The sequence below is a fragment of the Lytechinus pictus genome, chromosome 1, assembly GCF_037042905.1.
Source record: "Lytechinus pictus isolate F3 Inbred chromosome 1, Lp3.0, whole genome shotgun sequence".
Lineage (NCBI taxonomy): Eukaryota > Metazoa > Echinodermata > Echinoidea > Temnopleuroida > Toxopneustidae > Lytechinus > Lytechinus pictus.
The window spans coordinates 11,465,034-11,486,883 of NC_087245.1; the positions used below are offsets into that span (position 1 = coordinate 11,465,034).

The following is a 21,850-nucleotide window of genomic DNA, read 5'->3' on the forward strand; positions in this document are numbered from 1 at the left end:
AATACAGCATTTATCACATTAGATAGTATACAAATGACCTAGTTTTGTTAATAGTCATGTTTTCAGACAGTAGTCCACTCGCAGGTCACAATCACATGCAATAATAGTGCTCTTGTTTGAAAAAATATTTTCCCCATTCATATTCTACATAATAAAGTATACAGCGGTTATGGCGGCCATTTTGAATATCAATAAAATAAATATTTTGTCAAATATCGCTTTTCCAATTGGTATTTCACTTCTGCACAACAACTACATGCATTTTATAGCTAATGTGTTGGCAATTTTATGATTTTCATGGGTAATTTGTATATTTTGGCGGCCATATTGGATTTTGCCAATTTGCGGAAAATGCTCAAGGTTACAAGAGTGGCATCATTCAGATTCGGAATCAGCACCCTCGAATTGACTAGAAACCATCAAAAAACATTGTATATCTAAAAAAACAAGGTTCGACACCTTGTCTATGGGGCCTATCCTGGACTACATCGGATCTGTAGTTAAAGTGCAGAAGATGAGAAAAATCAGCTCATACCCGCAGCTAATTAATCACCTGTTCATCCATTGTGACGTCAGCGCGCAGAGTGTAAACTATGCGCAGATCATAATGCGCACAAACATAAGGACTGATTTTAGGAATTCATGAAGAACAGACATATCTCACCAATCCACGAATGCGAACGTAAACACGGACAGGAAATGGTTTATATTAAGACCTTAAAATGGGGCAATCACTTTAAGAAGTCATGAAAGAGAAGCATATGTCACTACATAAACCAATAATTCGAAGTGCAAGGAAATATATTTGGTGTCTATTGACTTGAAAACGGGAGGTTTTAGTACAAGAGGATTATATATCTTGTTAAACAGACAATGCAAGCACCAGGAAAAATGAAGACATAGGCCCTGCCCAAATTATGTTTGATAAAGTTATGATTTTTTTAAATGTAATATAACATAACATAATTATAATATAATATTACATTATAATTAACAATATAATTTCTTCTTTCCCCACTACGTTTCTCTCCCTTTCTCTCTCTTTTTCTCCTTTTCCCCGTTTTTTTTTTTTTTTTTTTTTTTTTTTTTTGGGGGGCAGCCGATTGGGGGGCATGTGCCCCCCCCGTAGTTACGCCACTGATCTCTTTCACGAATTATAGTAGTCATGGTAGTTGTAATTCCACTGACATCTTTCCCGCCTAAAGTGATGTTTTTCATCCTTAAAACAAAACAAACAAACCTTGAGCTATATGAGGTCCTTTTCATGCGTCTTACTTTTGATTGTTCAATTTGCCTGCAGTGCATTTCACGGTTAGGCGTTTTATCATAGCATTATTTCTTCATCGGCCTAACAGTGCTATTTACGAATTAGGTGACAATGTACCGAGAAGACTTTTAAAATGAACTCAAATGGCAAATATTTTCGTCATTCAATTGATCAGAAACAAAATGAAACCGCACCCTTCTCACTCCTCTTTATGTAACATTCTTTTCTCTTTTGTCTCCTTTGATAGAAAGCTTTACGATAGAGGTTTACCCGCAAAAAAAGAGGAAGAGTAGACAGTAGAAAAGTGGAGAAACAAAGAGAGAGGGGGTGGGCGGGAAATATCAAAGAGAGAATGTTTTCACGAGCGATTGTGTTTAAATATTTTGTCCCTATTTGTATATTGTATGTTGCAATTTGATTTTTTTTTTTATAACAATAAGCATGTATATCCAGGTTCGGCAATTCACTTATAACTTACGTAAATCTATAATACCAGCAGGGAAATGGGAGGTTAGACTTCCTTGCACCAAGGGTCTGTGCCTGGTTGATCATGGCCCTGCATGGGATTTGAAGCGGGGGTGCTGGTAGGTATGTTGTACCCAGGGGCGGATCCAGGATTTTCCAAAGGGGGACATTTTTCCGACGAAAAATTTGACAAGCAAAAAAAAAGGGTCTTCACTATCAAGGGGGGGGGGGGCACACTTTTGTTTTAATGCCTTTTTACATTACAAATTTTAATTTTGCTTCTCAAAAGGGGGGTGCACGGGCCGACCGTGCCCACCCCCTGGATCCGCCAGTGGTTGTACCTTTCATGGTTGTACAACATATGCAGTACCCCCATTAAAATTAGTGGCGGGTTTATGTCCAATACGTCCAATGCAGGGGCGGAAATCTCTCCCAAAAGGTAGGGGGGACACAGGGGCGGATCCAGCCTTCGCCAATAGGAGGGGGGGGCGGAAATTTGTTTCAGCCATATTTTCCCCGATCGGCAGCTCGAAGATTATTTTTGTTTGTTTCTTTGAAGGAATAGTCCTCATTAGTCACTTCTTAGCTTTATTGTTATAAATTAATATATAATATCATAATCCTTATTTATATGATGCGAGCGCGAAGCGCGAGCTAATTTTTTGGAAATTTTGTGTATTTTTTCCTGAAATTTGAACATTCTGGGCAATGTTTGTTATCCTGAAAAAGATGTGTTTAATAATTACTACGAACGCAAAGCGCGAGCAGAAATGAACTGATGGAAAAGATACCTGTTAAAGTAGCATTTAACAATCAAATAATGCGAGCGCGAAGCGCAAGCTAATTTTTTTTTACATTTCACCCAAAGAATGGGAATTCTAAGCACATTTTGTAACTCAAGCAGAATAGGTATATAAGTAAACAATTGATGCGAGCGCGAAGCGCGAGCGGAAAATTTCGAGATTTAGTCCTTTATTTACTGAACGAGACACTATTCATGTTTTGTAAATCATGAAAAGGATGAGTATTAATAATGCGAGCGCAAAGCGCGAGCAGAAAATTTTTATATACGTTTTGAACTGGTTCCTGTTAAAAAGGTAACTAGTAAGGACTGCTTGCACTTAGCCATGAAGGCGTGACATATTTCAACAATCAAAAGATGCGAGCGCGAAGCGCAAGCTGAACAATTTTGAACTTTCTAAAGAAAGAATGGAAAATTTTGATTAATTTTTTTTAATCGTGTACAGGATAGCTATATAATTTAATAATTGATGCGAGCGCGAAGAGCGAGCAGAAGAAAAAAAAATCGAGATTTAGACCTAAAAATGGGCCACTCCGTTCATGTTTTGTAAATAATGAAAAGGATGAGTAATATGGGGTCTTCCTACATTAATAATGCGAGCACAAAGCGCGAGCAGAAAAATTTTGATATTGTGATCTGAAACTGGATAATGATTTAAATAGAGAACAAGTTGAGTATCTGAATAAACATGCGCGCGCGTGTTCCATATTTAGACCTAGAATCTAGGCATTCTAAATACATCTTTAATCATGAATATCATGAAACTTTGATATTCCGATCTGAAAAAAAGAGTCAATTTCAGCTTTATATTTCAAGCACTTTGTAGAAAAATTGTAAGGTGGATATGGATCGCACTTAAAAAAGAGCTGATATTTTCATTGTTATTACTCTGAGTTTTGACATAGGACCGGGACATCCTTACGACATGTCATCATATGAAAATGATGACTATTCCTCTTGCTAAGCGAGATGAAACAAAAGGGACAATTTGATTATCAAATTAATATCATATTTATTAATGCCTAATGAGGGCGCGAAATCTGATGATATTATGGCATAAAAACTGGACATTTCACTTTTGTAATTATGAATAGGATGCATCAGTTAAAGTATTTTTAACCATTAATGCGAGCGCAAATTGCGAGCTAAAATTTTTGATAAACTGTCACGAAAAGGGGTTTTTAAGTAGTTTGTTGTATAATCAATATTGAAACATATATAACTCGCCAATCAAAATGCAAGCGTGCAGCGCGCTAGCTGATACGTCTTAACAATCAGACCTGAAAAGGGATATTTTGAAAACTTTATGAAATACACGAAAATAATAGGTACCTGATAAATGAAAATTTGCGAGCGCACAGCGCAAGCAGCAAATGTTAATATTCAGACCATAAAACTGACATTTTTACAGAGCACTTTTTAAAAATCAATTTGTAAATCACACAAAATAATGAAAGTTCGATTTCCGAGGTGAAATATGTTTTGTATATTGACTTCCAAACTTGACATTCGAGCTCCATATTGAACAAGATATGTAAATCACCTAACAGGCAATGCGAGCGCGAAGCGCGAGCGAAAATTTTATATAGTGGCACGAAAGATTCTTTTTATTTTCCAAGTCTTCCCCTCATCTTATTTTATTTACTCGTCGTCCTTCTCTTCTTTATATAGTGGCACGAAAGATTCTTTTTATTTTCCAAGTCTTCCCCTCATCTTATTTTATTTACTCGTCGTCCTTCTCTTCTTTTTCTCCTCTCCTTTCCCTCCTTTATTCCTTCTTTCTTTCCCTTTTTACTTGCTCCGCCAAGAGGGGAGGTGGGGGGGGGGCGGGCCCCTCGGCCCCCTGGTCCGCCTACGGGGACAAGGGGCGGGAAAATTTGACAAGCAAAAAAAAGGTTATCATCCCAAAAGTAAGGTCATCTCGTCCCAACTTGTCCCAAAATACATGTTTTATTTAGATTTAGAATGATGTATTTCTTACCATCATAAAAGACCAAAAATAGTAGGGGGGACATTTGATATCGTGTCCCCCCTACTATTTTGAGTAGGGGGGACACGTCCCCCCTGTCCCCCCTGGGATTTCCGCCCATGGTCCAATGCAAGTTCGTCCAATGACCATGTCGTCTAATGCCGTTTGGTACATACGGTATTAGAGAAGCTGATTAAAATAATGTTTCCGATGGTGCATGGGAATTCACCCCCATTTTTTATAAGACTACTTGTGCTTTCTCATGTTAAGTCATATCGGTCACTTACTTAAATCTAACCATGTTAACCATGGATAATTGAAGTGGGAATGTTCTTCTCTAAGAATTGCAGAAATAAATTCCAATAGACCACAAACTTTACGCCTCCAATTTCTTGACGAACATGCAGTTAACTATTCTACATTTCACGTGATTCAAAATCGATCGATCCTCATCCATATACAGTTTCTGCAAAAACCATGCACTCTGGAGAACCGGAACGTCCAAATCATTAAGTCTGAAGATTTATGAGAAACTTCAGCATGCTTTATATTTTCACACCCTTACACTCCTCAGACTCTACTATCCATCATACAATAGAATGGGCAAAATCAAATAAAATATCGACTGATGATTGAATGTAGACCGATTTATTCAACATACTTTACTGTTCAGAAATAAAACAAAATGATATACGATCAGCTGTTCAATATAGCCTAACTATAAATATTTTACGTTACACTCCCCAGTTTGTATACATTCTATACAGGTGCTTTTATTTTGTTTTTACTTATAATAGTATGCATGCATTACATAAAGTTACCAAAATGAAAACACTCGTACTGCATCAAGGAAAGAATTCCCATAATTTTTTTTTGGATGATCTATAAAATGCCAGTCAAACAGCTGGGAGGTCTTTGTCGAAAATTTGTAAACTGGAACAGCAGTTTCGTCCTTAGTTTCGGAGCTGATAAAACATTGCAAATATGTCGTTTATCTAGAGTCCAGAACGAAACTGTTGAGTTGATTTTTTGTCGTCAAAGACTTCTTGGTTGTGCTTTGTCATGAAGGGCAGCTGATAATACATTTTCTATGTTCTTGGCCGTCGTGGGTCTTGAAGCGAAAATTCTCTACTAGCCCTCTTCTTATACCGACATTTTGAATAGTTTAATGAACAATGTATCAGCATACTCAATGGATGAAGAAAGATCAGCAAAACTGTATATTCTAGCCATTTGCCATAATTTATAAAGCTACATCTCCACCAGTTTGCGTTGGTCTACACACTTGAACTAATGAATAACCATCTAAAAAAATTAATTTGACTTATTTTTCTTCTACATAACAATATAATATAACATAAATATAACAAATGTATATTTATAATAAATCAGGCATATATATATCATTTAGCACAAAACCAGTAGCAGAAGATGGATTGCCATGATTGTAAGCAAAAAAATGCTTGAAAATATGACAAACCGAAACATATATTAATCATAGTAATTATACTATGAGCAGAATGGATAATTACGAATTATTAAAGTATTAATTAAGTATAACGCAAAAAAAGATAAAAAAATCTAACAAGCCTACACTTGATATAATATATACACAACAAAAAAGTAAGTCCCCCCTTAAACAAACATCCATAATTTCCGAACCAATGCGAGATTTTAATATATTTTTACATGAGCGTGTAGGTAATTTTATAAGCTACCCTCTGAGTATTTTATGTCATGCTTCAGTGAGCACCACCATAAGGCAAAATTGTCAATTTTCAAAAGTCACAAGCCCAATATCATGATTTTGATTCCACTTTATTGAAACGAATTCCACATTCTCATCATGAAAAATAGTAAGAAGGCTTGTAAAATGTACTTTCTAAAAGACGATGCAACTTTTTTGGCTAAATTTCACGGTTGAATAAACACAAGTCTAATTGTTATAATTTGATTTTTTACACATTTCTATCGAATGATCGAATATGATGACAGTTATTTTTGGGAAGAGTATCTTCAACAATATTCATCGTTTCGCGGTTCAATAAACATTTAATGAAGACAAAAAATACGATTTTTAAATATCATAGGCAAGTATTGTTTCATTTTGGGAACTGAAATTATTTTTTGTTATGTTCATGACCAATTAACATGCTTCAATGTTTCGAAGGCGTTTAATTAAACATTCACGCTTGAATGAACATGTGGAATGTGATTGGCTCTTTTTTACGTTATTGGAAAATAATGCAATGGCTAACTATGGATATCTGTCACAAACCTTCTTGCATAGTTTATTTAATTTGATTTTAATAAAAATCCCGTCTAATGTATAATGCATCAGTGAGCACACAATATTAACAAATTATGCAAATGAGTAGAAAGTTCAAGGCCTTGGCTCCACTCATTGCCGTATCGAATGGTTATTTTGGTGTGCGCGCCTTTTGGATAGTCTTACTCTGAACCCATGTGCGAAGTTTCATGAAAAAACTGTGGACAGAAGTAACAAAAACCGTCCATGAAACAAACCCTCATTTCACTGTTGTTAAAATTTTGGCTTCCTCTCTCATAGACATTGTGTACACTATGGGTGCATATGTTTAAAGGGGAATCCAGCCTTGGCCATAAAATGTTGTGTTGGGAAGGAGAAAAATTAATTAAACAGAATGGTGAAAGTTTTAAAGAAATCGGACAAGCAATAAGAAAGTTATAGCTGCTTTAAAATTGAGATCACTAATACTATGTAGATTTTAAATTGGCAACTGGGTAAGTAAATTATGACAAGGGGCAAGGACAACTTTCCCATAGGCCATGTACTTTATTATCAGGGATTTGTGGTTTTCTCCTAAGTACCCATTCCCCTGGGGCAGTAGTCTAAACATAACCCAGGTAGTATATTGTTTTATGTCCTCATGAAAGAAAAATATAATTTGAAATAAAACTTTTACGAAAAATGACATTTTAGCCATAATATGTATTGGAGTACATGGAAGAGTAGTCCTTGCCTTACATCACTATGACATCCCATATGCGGCCAATTTGAAGTCTCCATGGGTATAGTGATTACCAATATTTACAACTTTTAACAATTCATAACTTTCTTGTTGTTTGTCCAATATTGTTCAAACTTTCACCTATCAACTTGTCTGATTTTTTGTTTGGGTTGGATTCCCCTCTAAGAATAAGTAACCCCTTATTCAATATGGTGGAACTTTTTTTCAAGGCTGTCTTTAGCAATGTCATTTGGCAGTAATGTTTATCGACCTATGGGCAGAATTCTGTGCAAAAAATAAAATTGATCTGTTCATTTATGGATGAGTGAGCACGTATCAAAGTGGGAAAAGGGACATTTTCAATGTCACAGACTCATTTTGAAGGGTATTTAAGTGAATAATAGGGCCAAATTCGTTTTCAAATGTGACTTAATTGCTGTTCTTTTTATCATCCATCATTTATATCACCACACACTTTCCGAACTTTCAACATTTTCATGGTTGAGCGAGCACATTCGAAAAACTTGGGAATGAACACTCTTTATACTGCATAAATGTATTCTTTTCCGAACGATTTCTCAGGATCAGTTGAATTTATGGACAAATCAGTGGTGGATCCAGAATTTTGAAATGGGGAGGGGCCGAATAATTGGGGGAGCCACCAACTTTTTCCCATTTTAACATGCTTTAAAAGTTGAAGAGGATACTACCATAAACCCCTATGATGATACGTCACAATACATTGTGCTCACTCAACCATTAACATATACGATATCAAAATTGTGTGTGGAGTGGCTAAATGATGGATAGTAAAACAGCATTAACACCATGAAGTTTACCTAAAAACAACATTTGCCCAACTTTGTATTAAACAATCTGAAAAACGACTATTGTGACTTTCAAAAATTGTCATTTTTAATTCAATCTTTGATTACTCATGCATGACTCAACCGATCAATCTCATATTTCTTCAGGAGTTGCTTAATGAGTGTAGAAAATCACCTACGAAATATCATATCTCAAAATTATTCCGTTCAAAAGTTAAAGCAATTTGATTTAGGGGGATCTTCTTTTTTGTTGTGTATATAATCAAGAAAAAACAATGATAATGATAAATAAAGGTGATGAAGATGATGATGATGATAATGATGATGATGATGATGATGACGATGGTGTTGGTGATGATGGTGGTGATGGTGGTGGTGGTAGTGGTAGTGGTGGAAATGATGATGATGATGAAAAAGGAATAATACAACACGATTATGACACAGGAAAGTTTTACTTTACATATATTGATAGTAACATGACCTTAATTGAACATATCAAAATGCGTATAAAGTTTGAACCATATTTCAGAGATTGCAGTGAAATTAAAATCATAGTAAATAGATGACAAAAGTACCTGAATCTCATGAAAATTCTTTGGAAAGCATCTCTCATTCAGATGTAACAAAGAAATGTTTGTTTGTATATTCATATTGACTGTTAAAACATCACGATAATCATATTGACAGTTTCATGTTAAGCATTAAAATCTCCATCAGATAAGATATTTCAAACAAATTTTAAGTTTGTATGATTATGACAGATTCACACTCTATTGATTTATGCGAGGGTGTACACACGTTTTAGAAGAAACTCTGTCAATACTGGAGAATGACAACATTAAAATGTTATTATTCATATTTTGTCGATCGGTTCAATGAATCTTTTGTTGCCTTTGTACTTTGCAGCACATTAGATTTTCCCTTTCTGTGTGTGTCTCCGAAATATTCTTTTCTTTCCGTTCTTATTCTATCTCGCCCATGCAATTATTTTTCTGGTCACGCACACCTTTATAGTACAAGTCATGTTTGATAATGCAAAATGAACCACCTACAACTGCGGGAAGTGCTTTCTCTATCTTCACCTAATCAAATATCTTCTGCTTTAACCAGCTGCTAATTTCTATACCATGTAAGTACCCATGGAAGAAATGCCAATTAATTATTTGACTCTTAGTTAAAGGAGAACTGGTAAGCACTTTGTGAAGCAAATGGTAGGCCCTTGTTTTGAGCCAATCAGATGCACTGGCATTGATTTAGTAACTTATATTTAACAGTTGTTAGTGAAATTCACCCTCTAATTGCTTTTGTATTTCTAACTGGATTGGCTGATGTATAACTAAAAAAAATCGATCAAGAAATTTACTTCAAATTAAATGTATCATTCCAAATTGGCATCAATTCATTTTATCATGTCTCTCGGTGTGTTGTAGGTTGGTCATGATTTTACTCTGAACATTATAAACAAAACAAAGTAATATATCTCGTATCTACATTTAATCTACAACTGACACCGGAATAATATTGGGTGAATCAATACATCAATATAGCCAACAATGAGAGCTTGGAAGTCATGATAATGAGGAAATGAACGAGCATAGATACTCGGACCAATCTAACGAAGACATGTCATCTGATCATTCTCTTATTGATTTTTTTATTATTAAAACGTTTACGTGGTTATTATGAGATATGTGTCATGATGTATTAATGTCATACTAATCATAGCAAAAGATTAATGAAAAATGAAAAAGAAATGAACAGCTAGAAAATTCACCTCGACCTATATATGTTTCTATAGACTGCTAGATATTGCTCGAGGCTGCTCAGACAATCATGTCAAAATTGATATGAAAGAAATATCTTCTAATCACCTCCTCCCAGCCGCAGAGCAATAACAGTTTATTCCAGGGAAGGATCCAGGATTTCCATTAAGGGTGGGGGACTTTTATGGTGATTTATGTCAGGAAAACTTGGACAGGCCAAAAAAAAAGGGTTTTCACTACCAAATGTAGCCTACGTCTTTTTGTTCCAGGAAAAATAAGACAAGTAAAAAAAAAAAAGGGGGGGGGGGTCCTACGGTGTGTATAAACAAATTGTTATGCCTCTCAAAAAGGGCGGGGCGGGGGGGGGGGCACGGGTCGAATGTGCCCCTATCTGGATCAGCCACTGGTTTATTCGTTTTTATTTTCGTGTAGAGAATCGTAAACTATTTTGACCAACCAAAAAAATAGATCATTTACAACTGTAAAATGATTGTAAAATTTGCAATTATCTACAAATTAAATGACAGTGCCATGTTTCACGGAGACATAAAAGGTGTTTTTCTGGTTAGGGATGTGGTTGTTTTTTTGTTGGAGGCGGTATTAGTGATGGAGGAGTGTGTGCGCACACGCGTGAGTGAGGTGTGAGGGTGCGTGTGTGTGTGTGTGTGTGTAGGCGGATCGATGTCATAACACTGAGCACCCTGGTTACAGCCTTTTATAATTATTTTCGTGATATTCGTTGATTAATATTTGTTAATAAATTTCATACATGTTAATTCTGAACAGTAGCGTACGCAGGATATTTGAAAGGGGGGTTGAAGCTGAATAAAATGTTGACAAGCAAAAAAAAAGTCTTTACCAAACATTTAGGGAGGGGGGTTGTGGGTATCAAAACAATTAGAGAAGGGGGGGTAATCTGAGAAGGATATTAATACAAGACAAATAATTCACTCTGATCTAATCTTACTGAAATCAAACAACTTAAACAAAACAAAAAACAAAACCAGAAAACATCTGCATGTACCTGTGGTATAAGGTATCCATGGTATCGGTTCCATTTGCATTGCAATCTACCCGTCAATGTATTTGATTCTTTTCGTTGTTGCGTTCATATGTATTATTCTCTTTCAAGTTGTTTGTTATTGATCATGTATTTTCATTAAGTAATTCTTATATTATGATTGTAATAGATTCCTTTTTCATATTTGTATAAATTGCACTTTGAAACATTAGTCTAAAACGCTTTATGATTTAGAATGTTATCATTATCATGTTACAAACCCTATACCTATGCCTATTTTGCAATGAAAACATTACTTGAAATTAAGGGGAATAAAAAAGAGAACCCAACAAAAATCAATCCCTCAACTGCCGCCACACAATAGGTCCATGCTTACAGTGAAGGATATTTGAACTAATAATGCATATCTCTCATTGTTATTTTTTAGAACTTGATACAAAAGAAGATGGATGACGACATACTAAATGAAGGTATAACTTCAACAACTCAAACGAAGACAAAAGTCATGAACGGGAGTAGGAATTCGGATCTCTTCGTGTTTGAAGATTACAACCAACGCATTGCTACAGCCACCATCCTTTGTATCGTCTTTGTGGTTGGATCCATCGGCAACACTCTCGTTATCATTGCCGTAATCCTTTCTCGTAAACTCCGTACATCCACCAACTGGTTCGTTGTCAACCTGGGTTGCTCAGACCTTCTAACATGCCTCTCTCTACCTTTTCATATTGTCGCCTTACTTAGCCGTGACGGTTGGCCTCTGGCTGGTTGGATCTGTGCTGCCAATTCTGTTGTGAGTCTGATATGTGTAGGCGCAAGCGTCATGACGTTATCTCTCATTGCCTATAACCGCTGGTTCTTGCTGACTAAAATAATTGGAAGCTTCCAGAAGCTCTACACAACTCGGAACATATGCTTGATGGTACTCAGTGCTTGGCTTTACCCAGCTCTTTTGGTCCTGGTGCCTCACTTTGCAGGGTTGGGTCGACTGGGATATTCTTACGAGTACAAAACATGCTCACAAGATACATCACTTCCTAACTCGGACCTATATAGCCTCATAGCAGGGGCAGGTGGCATTATTCCTGTATTCATTGCCATAGTTGTGATTTACATTCGGATCTATCTCTTCGTTACCAAACAGAGAAAAAATATGAACCAGCTCAAAAAGGCAGGCATACCCGAGTCTCAAAATGTTCAAACAGAAATGAGCTCATCGGAAGTTTCATCGGTTGCACAAAGCAACCTCTCACCCGACAATGCAACCAAACAAAGCTGTTCGACATTGAACATGGACATATCACAAACAACAGAGAAAGGCCTGGACGAATCATCTGGGGATGACAAAGCAATAGCCAATGAAGAGAATTTCCAAAAGAAATCATCACCTGAAATTCCTAGAGATCTTTCAAAGCGGTCTCCAGAAGAACCGAAAGTTAATCAGAAGCGTCCAAGATTCTTTAAGCCAAAGGCATCTGAAAACAAGACACAACCACGACTGAACAAATACAATGTCACGGTAACGAAAAGACTTGCCATCGTTGTTTTAGCCTTCTTCATTTGCCTTCTCCCGTTCGGTGTAAGCGTTGTTGTTCCTCCAAGCGATCCTGGTATCCCTTGGACTGGTTTGATGCTGTCATTAAATAGTTGCATCAACCCTTTGATTTACGCCAGAACAATGCCAGATTTCCGCAAGGTGATGCTGGCCATCATTCGTTGTCGCCTTAAAAACATACCCGATCCAATTGCATGCTTAAGTCGATTTCGTTAATATGGTTAGATCGGGTGCCTATAAAGTTGGTTGCTCAAGTGTATCACTTTTTCAGACAATTTAGTGGTCATCTTTATCATAGCCAAAGAATTGTAATTATTTTCCAAAGATAGAATGATATTTCATTCCGGTATATATTGTCTTTCACGGTTAGACCATGTACTTTTGGCCATTTTCCTAAAGTGGTTGCTTCTATGTATTCATATCCGCGTGTGTATACTGTAGAAGGAAAGAGAGTCAAGAAGTCAGTCAGAACCTGTATCATCGGTTATGTCAAATGTCTTCAGATCTTAAAGACAGACCATAGCTGGTGAGGCATTGACATGATCAATTAGCGAGTTTCATTCAGCGATCGACGTACGGGCATATAATATGGCAAACCCTTTTAAAGGGGGTTCTCCAGTTGAAAAATAATATGATTTGAACATAAAGATAAATCAGACAAATCTAGACTAATTCATTGAACACTTCAATAGGAACAACTTAATAGGAAGGATTACTGTAATAGTTTTATCTTGTTTTAAATAGATACTTAAGGCTGAAAATAATATGGCTTCAACAGAGAAAGAAAAGTCAGACAAATAAAATACTGAAAATTTCATCAAAATTGGACAAGGAATAGACATCTTAAAGATTTGCATTATTTCGGTGAAACAGTCTACACATGGTCTATGCATGTCTTCATTAATATTCAAAGAGCAAATTAACAGTGTCACATCCCCACTTGTTTTTTTTTGTTGTGTTTATTCAAATTTTGTCTTCCAAAGAATTAAAACATTTGGATTGACAACTGATTTAAAGTGGTACTCCAGGCTGAAAATAATATGATTTGAACAAAAACGAAAATAATATGATTTGAACAAAAACGAAAAATCAGACAAATACAACACTGAAAATGTCATCAAAATCGGACAAGGAGTAAGTGCCGCATATCAAGAGTGACATTGTGAGAAAGTACAGGAGTTTAGCATTGTGGTGATATAGATATCTTTGAGGCTTAAAATAAAAATTTGCACAATTTACAGAAGAAAACAGAGGGAGAAAATTCAGTTCTGGGGCACATTTTCAGGCCTGAAATTTACTTATTTATCAAAATGTTTTTAAAAATATAAATAACCAATATGAAAGAGAAACATTTCCTCTATCCGATTGTGCAATGATATTTAATTTGACTTGATGATAAAGTAGGTTAATTCTTAGAGAAAGAAAATCTCACTGTTCACGAGATTTTGCAGGAAGGAGGATTCAGCCGCGAGAGGATTTGGATGACTTTGGCCTATTTGCTCCTAAGCATAGGGACCTGCGGTATGACTGATAATGGGCGCTAAATTTAATTTAATTTCCGGAATATGCCATTTTTAAATTATGATGGGTTAAATATGTTTAATGACTACTACGCTTATATAAATTTGATGATATAAGAGTATAATTCACATTCTTTACCCTTTACCAAATCTAAAGAGGGGCTTTACTTGGAGCCCATGATTTCATTTTTTTGTATTAGTAATTATTATTTTGTACTTGTGAAGTTATGTAACTTACACATGTAATCAAATCAATTGTTTATATTCATTGTGAATATGTGTCATTCAAACATTTTTCTTTTTTATTTCGATGTTGTGTATAGAGGACATTGGTTTCCCCTTAAAACTTCAAATTCAGTATAGCTTATTGGGAAAGCAATATAGTCTAAATCTGCATGAAACTATCTATCTTCTTATGTCTTATGATATACCATATATCAATTATTGCAACCTTATCTGGGGAAATTGTATTAAAACAAATTAACTCGACCATTTATTTGTATTACAAAAGAAAGCTGTTAGGGTCTGCCCTTAATCAGCATATCTGTCACACACTGATCCTCTTTTTATCAACCAAAAACATACAAGATAAATGATATAATTACTATACAAAGAACTATTTTCATGTTTAAATATTACTACAAAATGCTTCCTCTCGTGATTACAGACTTCTTTTCTTATAATAACAACTTGCATTCATATCCAACACGAACTTAACACAACATTCACTTAAATAATCCGAGGACACCATTAACATATAAAATTTAATTTTGAATGAAATAAATTGAAATTGAATTGAAAAAAAAAACGCTCAGACATCATGGGCCTGATATTTGGAATACTTTTCCAGACTCACTCAAACAGACGAGATTCATTCATCACTTTAAAAAGTTATCGAAAACTTACTACTTAATTAAGTAGTAATGAATTACTACTTAATAATGTAAACGAAGCTTGGGAGACTTGGGAGAATATGTTCTCTGTAGCTCACAGTAGACATGCACCGTACTCAATATTTCGATGTAGCAATATACGTAATGCACCAGGGGTTACCAGCTAGAGCAATACTCAAACTCGGAAGGCAGAGATATATATTGCGTACAAAAGTCCCCAAAAGTGGCAAGTTTGAACATTAGAAAGCTGTCAAAAAGGCACGGAATGCTGTAAATAACAATGATGACTAAATGCACGAAGAGGCAATATTATTCAAATGGAATAAAATAAAATAACGGCAATCCAACAAAATTGTGGGAAATAACAAAAGAAGCGCTATCTATGTCGAACGTCGAAGAACTTTACCGATACAACATACTAATTAACTTTTGGCAGATGAGTTTACTAAATACTTTGTTCATATTGGAAAGAAATTTGATTTATGGATGACGAAATCGATCATTCGATATTTGATGACGATCTTGAAAATCTAGGGGATAATTTTACTTTTGAACCACTAGTGAGCATGACATGCAAAAGGTAATAAAAGCTATGAAATCTGCTAAAGCCACAGGAATCGATGGAATATCACCCAGGCTTCTAAAATCTGCATGTCCTATTATTTTGAAATCACTGACTGCTGCTCAATAGCCAGATATGCAAATGAAATTCTCACTGTTCGTAAAGAAATGATATATTCAAGAAATAATATTTGACTTCCACCAATTTTTTTTTCAATGAGGTGCTATTCATACCTGTAATGTTAAGTTTACTTTGTGAATACCTTATGATTTCCTTTGTATGTGACTTTTATACATTTTGATGCCATCACTCATATGCCTTCTTAGGCCGGCCGTCGGTTTTGACGGGTGTGATTTTTAAATAAAGAATAAACTAAACTATAAATGCTTTGTTAGCTACATGTTTCCTGATAAATGGAAAATAGCAAAAGTTTCTCCAGTTTATAAGTGTGGTGAACAAGAAGACATCGGAAACTACAGACCTATATCTGTCGTTCATGCTGTATCCAAAATATGAGAAAGAGCAGTTCATAATTAACTCTACAAATTTCCCCAAAGAAAGTAAATATTGTTACGAGAGCAATCTGGTTATTAGACCGCATCACTCAACCCAAACTGAAGTGATATATGTTACTGATCACATTCTTAGAGTCATATGAACGACGGATTCGTCACTGGAGCAATTTTTGTTGATCTGAAAAAGGCATTTGACACAGTTGACCGTCATAATATTAGAAAAATTATATCATGCTGGTGTCAAAGGACGTGAGATGCAGTGGTTTAGATCGTATTCCGAAAAGAGAGCACAATTATTAACTAAAAATCATGAAAATAGATGATTGTATGTCTTCATTTGTCCGTCCGGTTACCATTGGAGTGCCCCAAGGCTCAATATTAGGGCCGTTAATGTTTGTAATTTACATCAATAGTTTACCACTGGCTTTTACTGATCTCGAACGCAAAGTACATATATATGCATTGCTTATAAATGTTGTGATTTAACATGTTGAATAATTATACATACATTTTTTAAGATATGAGCTAACAATTTTCAAGCATTGACTAAAGTTTCGTCTAAACTTTGATTAATTTAATCGACGTCACACCAATGATAAGTATTTGATGAATTCAAAACCTGATTTGCTGTCACCGGTTCGTTGGTGTAATTATTTGTTGTCATATTCTACTTTCTGTTGGTTTGATACTGCCCATATGTTTCCCTAAACTTCTATTACATCCAGGCATTTAATCAGATTCAATTTGAAAGCTATAATAATTGACAATAATTCGTGTCTTTGTATTTACTTTTCAATTTATTTGGTTGTTCCTCAGAGTTCAAATAAAGCATATCTTTTGAAATATCCACCAGCGTATGTGTTCTTCAAAATTGATGTTTGTATTTAGGATGATCTCAATGTACTACACTCAATCTTGATAATAGGAGTTGCGACTGTTCGATATACCTATCAGCCTCATCCCTTATAATTTATGCTTATAGTTTATCTCTTATAGGCCTAAATAAATTATTTTGAAAATCATTCAAGATTGACAATTGTTGATTGAGGTGACGTTGAATAATGGCCAGGAGAGCTCCGAAGAATTCCCTAATCGATGTAAGTATAGGTCTTTTAGTTTTTGGTATATATGCCTACGACTTTGCATGAATGACTGACTACGAGGCAATCACCAGAAAGTCGTAAAATCTCAGTTGCGCCAAGTTGCTGGGTGAAGAATCAAACAAAGTGTGAAAAAGGTAATTGTGTGAACACAAGACACCTATATGCCCATTATTCCACCCACACACACAAACCCATACACCCCCTCACACCTCCACACCTACACATAACCTTTCTCGCACACACACACACATCAACCCAAACACACATACCGACTTAACCACCCACACATAAACAACACATCACATCTCCCATAAACCCCCAAACACCACCACCCACACATGTCCACACATTTGTGAAGGGCCCAAAATAAGTAACTGCTTCCAAATCAGGCAAGCAATTTTGAAATTAAACAATTGATTAACGAAAGAATAACCAATGACATATCTCGTTTTAGACCGCATCACTCAACCCAAACTGAAGTGATACATGTTAATGACCACATTCTTAGAGGCATGAACGACGGATTCGTCACTGGAGCAATTTTTGTTGATCTGAAGAAGGCATTTGACACAGTTTTGGGGTATTCAAAAATAAGGCTGTTCGTAAGCATGACTCTAACATGCACTTTATTTATTTCGCTGTATATAGTCTGTTTTTCTCTCCCCTTTCCTTTCGAGGGCTCCTTTAATTTCAAGCTCCATGCAAGCTTAAGATGGAGGTCTCCCACATTTTAATTTTCGATATTCTATGTATTTTTTTATAGTTTATATACATGTTTCAACATTTTCAAGAGAAAATTGTCCATGTATAATTTATATCTGACTTAGAACGAATCTTAATCATTATGTTATCATTATGTTTATTGTTATGAAATGCTGAAAAATTATTATATTTATATTATATGTTCTAGGTCCTAAATCAGATTTCCAATGAAGTTTAATTCCCGTGAAGCTAAATATGATATTTTGTAAATTAAAATCTACATCTGAAGGACAATCTAGTTTTGTCGATTTATGCTCCATATCATAGGTCTACAAAAGAAAATGATATTCTCTGTACAATCAAAAGGAGATCATATTGTATAGGCCGCGGAACGGTTTTGAAAGTGGGTGGCTGATCATGCCAACATATTGTATTTTTTACGTTTTTGTGCATGTTTATTGACAAATGTTAACTACTTTTTATTTTCATCAGCCACTATACCATCACAATTATCAATAGATAAATCAACCACGATACTCTTCAACTCAAGAACGAGGCTAATCATAAACTATCATAGGTATTTGCGTCATTGAAATTGAAATATCAGCCGATATTTGTTTTGCCTAAACACTATGATTCAGTGCATCATAAACTTTACATAAATCTGTGCCAGGCACAGTATCTAATGGACATTGTTTCGTATGATAAAAAACATTAGTTTGTTAATTGGAATGAAGTAATTCATTATCTATTCAGTTATTTATTTTCTTTATTCATTCATCATTTATTTCGTTATACTACCAATAGACACAACATTATTGATGTCTGTTTGAAATTATTACAAAATATTAGAATACTGTAAATTCAAAATTGTAGTGCATGTCGCCAATGTTTGGGATTTTGAGACTATAACATGACATTACCTAGGAAATTGTGCAAATTTAGATTTCTTAATTAAAAACCCTTCACTTAAAAGGATTTTTTTCTTTCTTTTACCGCTACGCACATAAAGATTATCTGAACTAACGTCTTAAAAATCGGGCGAATTCTGTTGGGTCTTTAATATTATAGAAACGGCATCGTGCTATGCACCCCATGACATCGCGGAAAGACCTCATGGTCCAGGCATAGATGATCGGATTGACGCAACTATTGAAAAAGAGCAGAAGATAATTCCAAGGTACGGCCGGTCTACTTGGAGGAACTAATGTCCCTATGCCAAAAGGAAGAGTGCAAACGACGAAAACGACGACGATAATGGCTAGTTTCTTGGTTATTTTCACCGTTTTTATGTTCATATTTTGTCTCTTGTTCTCCATGGGCAGGATGTGACTTTTGTTGTGCAACCCTTTCTGTCCGGGTGACTTATGTAGCAATCCTTGCTGAACCTGCTCTAATGAAAGGTTTGTACATGGTGTAACTCGGTGTAATTTCAAAGCGATTGCTGGTGCGCCAGTAGATGTAGGTGCGCTGGCTAAATTCTTGTTACACAGGTTCTTGTTTTGTAAATCAAATGGAACTTCCAGAGATGGGCCACTCTGTAATCGCGCTGGTGAAGAGTCTTGCCGACTTACAAATACTGGAATGTTCTTTTCACCAGGATCTATCCAAGACAATGAACTATCGGGTGGAGGGATGGAAATGTTAGATCCTTTAAACCCTCTATTAACAAGAACCGTGCTGTTGCTATGGTCTGAAATATCTTTACCCATCGTAGATTGTATAGTTTCCTCATGTTTGGTCACAAGACGGTATATTCTGATATAGATTACAAAAAGTGCTACAAAAGCTGGAAGGATTACCAAAAGTCCACCCATCATGCTGTAGTAATCTGCATATTTACTTCCAGTGTCCAGAGCACATATTTTATATTCTTCAGAGTATCCAATAGATATGAACCCGCTGAAATGAGGGGCCAGAATAAGAACAAAAGGGTACAACCATGAGAATACAATCATCAAACCCATTTTTCTTGGGGTATACAACTTCTGGAATATCTCTTTTGATCTTCCCAGCAAGTACCAACGATTGAAAGCAATGAAGGCAAGTGTCAGTACACTCGCTGATATACAGTTCAAGACAACTGTGGAGACAAGGGCGCAGATCCAACCCGGTAGAGGCCAGCCGGACATACTGAACATGGCAACCGCGTTAAATGGTAGGCTTAAGCACGAGAGTAAATCAGCAACGGCTAGGTTTCCGATAAAGCAGTTGGTGGCACTTCTTAGTTTCCTAGAGAGAGCTATTGATGAGATTATAAGCAAGTTTCCTATGGCGCCCACGATAGATATCACGACAAAGAGTGTACCAATAATGATTCGAAGCACTGGGTTTTCTAGAACGTATAGTCGTCCATCACTGCCACCTTCAGCTGCAAGACTTGAGCTATTCTGATGAGGGGGAATAGTACTTGCCATTATCTGGGATTCCAGTATGCCTATATGCGCATTCCACCACGTTGAAATGCTGACTGTCAAAACCTATATTGTAAGAACACAACAAAATTGTTTATTTTATCCAAGAGGAAACTGTAAATTATAAAGCAATTTATTGGTTGAAGACACTCTTATGCATGCCGTACGACAATGACGTTGATTATACTAACTGTATATCATGCATGTCATGGTCATTTTGGTATATGTATCTGGACTATGGATCACATGTGGGATTCTGATTTGAATCCCACCCCAGTATGAACGCCCTTTGACAATACTATCCAGATTTGCCACATTCGACCCAAGTTTGGTAAATTATAGTTCCCGGTAGGAATTTGTTCCTAGCAGCTTTTACTGTGGAAGCCTGGGTAGTGGGTAATATCCTCTACGTAACACGCTCTGAAGATTACGACTCGGCAAGTGCTTTTAAATATCATTGGGATCAGTGTCAGTTTTATTTTATTTTTCTCATAGATCAGGGACGCGGAACAGTTTTGAAAGTGGGGGTAGGGGGGCTGAGCCGAAATTTTGGGGCTAACCATGTAGAAAATTACAATTAGATGGTTATTACATCTTTATTCAAGTGTATCCTTTCCCGGACCTGTGGCCCAGCATGTTGATCGCGTGACCCTTTCCATTTAAACCCCAGTCTTGGGATTTTTTTCGTAAAGAAACCCGATTTAATAAATTTCTTATTTGTCTCAATGATAAGTGTACCATATAGGCGGGTGGGTACATTAATGCGAGGGGTGGGGTCAATGGAGTATAGGCTTTTGATATTTAGATTCGAATAACTTTGTGTAGCCTAATGCATACTTGTCCTTCATTAAGAAACAACGGTTTACAAACATATCCCTTTATTTTGGGGTGCAGAATTTTATTTGCCATACTAGTAGTATGTACATCAAATAAATCGTTGCTAACTCATATACCAATCACACGAACCTCACCCGTTCCCGAACCATTCATATTCGCTCTAATTATCAAAATACTTATGAATGTCCAATTTGGACATAAGTAGAGCATACTTCTGTTTACTCACGATATCTCAATTTCTCACCTGTTATTTGTAAATTCTTCCAAGTCATAAGTCTCCTCTGAGTATCGTCATTCTCTCCTATCTATATATTATACACCGGACTGCATGTATAGCAAACAAATGGCACTCAAAATTTAACGCCATGCACACCATGCAGTGTAGGTCCATGACGAGAGAGAGAGAAAATGTGCGACGTGAATCCTTCACAAAATGAGTTGAAATGAATCGAAAATTATTGTTTTATTCTCATGCTTTAAATCACGGAACCCCCGTTCAACGTATTTAAAATTCAGACTTGTTAAAAAGTACTTTTGGACATAACTGGAAATGACTGTATAACATGCACGTGTTAGTCATTACTTTTGCAATATGAGACATCATCTTTATACATCCTTTTACGCCTATCCTCTCTTACCCTCCTT

At 35.9% G+C, this 21,850-nt stretch overlaps 2 protein-coding genes across 2 annotated transcripts; one reads left to right on the forward strand and one right to left on the reverse strand.

Moving 5' to 3' along the window:
* Nucleotides 1-9,316: 9,316 nt before the first annotated feature.
* LOC129258968 (probable G-protein coupled receptor No18) lies at nucleotides 9,317-13,597 on the forward strand. The gene is made up of 2 exons (XM_064095997.1): nucleotides 9,317-9,449; nucleotides 11,532-13,597. The coding sequence occupies exon 2, from the start codon at nucleotides 11,550-11,552 to the stop codon at nucleotides 12,873-12,875; it is 1,326 nt and encodes a 441-aa protein (XP_063952067.1). The 5' UTR covers nucleotides 9,317-9,449; nucleotides 11,532-11,549; the 3' UTR covers nucleotides 12,876-13,597.
* A 5,379-nt stretch (nucleotides 13,598-18,976) lies between these two features.
* Nucleotides 18,977-21,534, reverse strand: LOC129255082 (alpha-1D adrenergic receptor-like). Its single transcript, XM_064096569.1, has 2 exons — nucleotides 21,450-21,534; nucleotides 18,977-20,434 (listed from the first exon to the last, which is right to left on the reverse strand). The coding sequence occupies exon 2, from the start codon at nucleotides 20,369-20,371 to the stop codon at nucleotides 18,977-18,979; it is 1,395 nt and encodes a 464-aa protein (XP_063952639.1). The 5' UTR covers nucleotides 20,372-20,434; nucleotides 21,450-21,534.
* Between the last annotated feature and the right edge of the window lie 316 nt (nucleotides 21,535-21,850).

Coding starts and splice junctions, on each gene's coding strand:
- LOC129258968 (XM_064095997.1), top strand. CDS start 11,550: ATGGATGACGACATACTAAATGAAGGTATAACTTCAACAACTCAAACG.
- LOC129255082 (XM_064096569.1), bottom strand. CDS start 20,371: ATGGCAAGTACTATTCCCCCTCATCAGAATAGCTCAAGTCTTGCAGCT.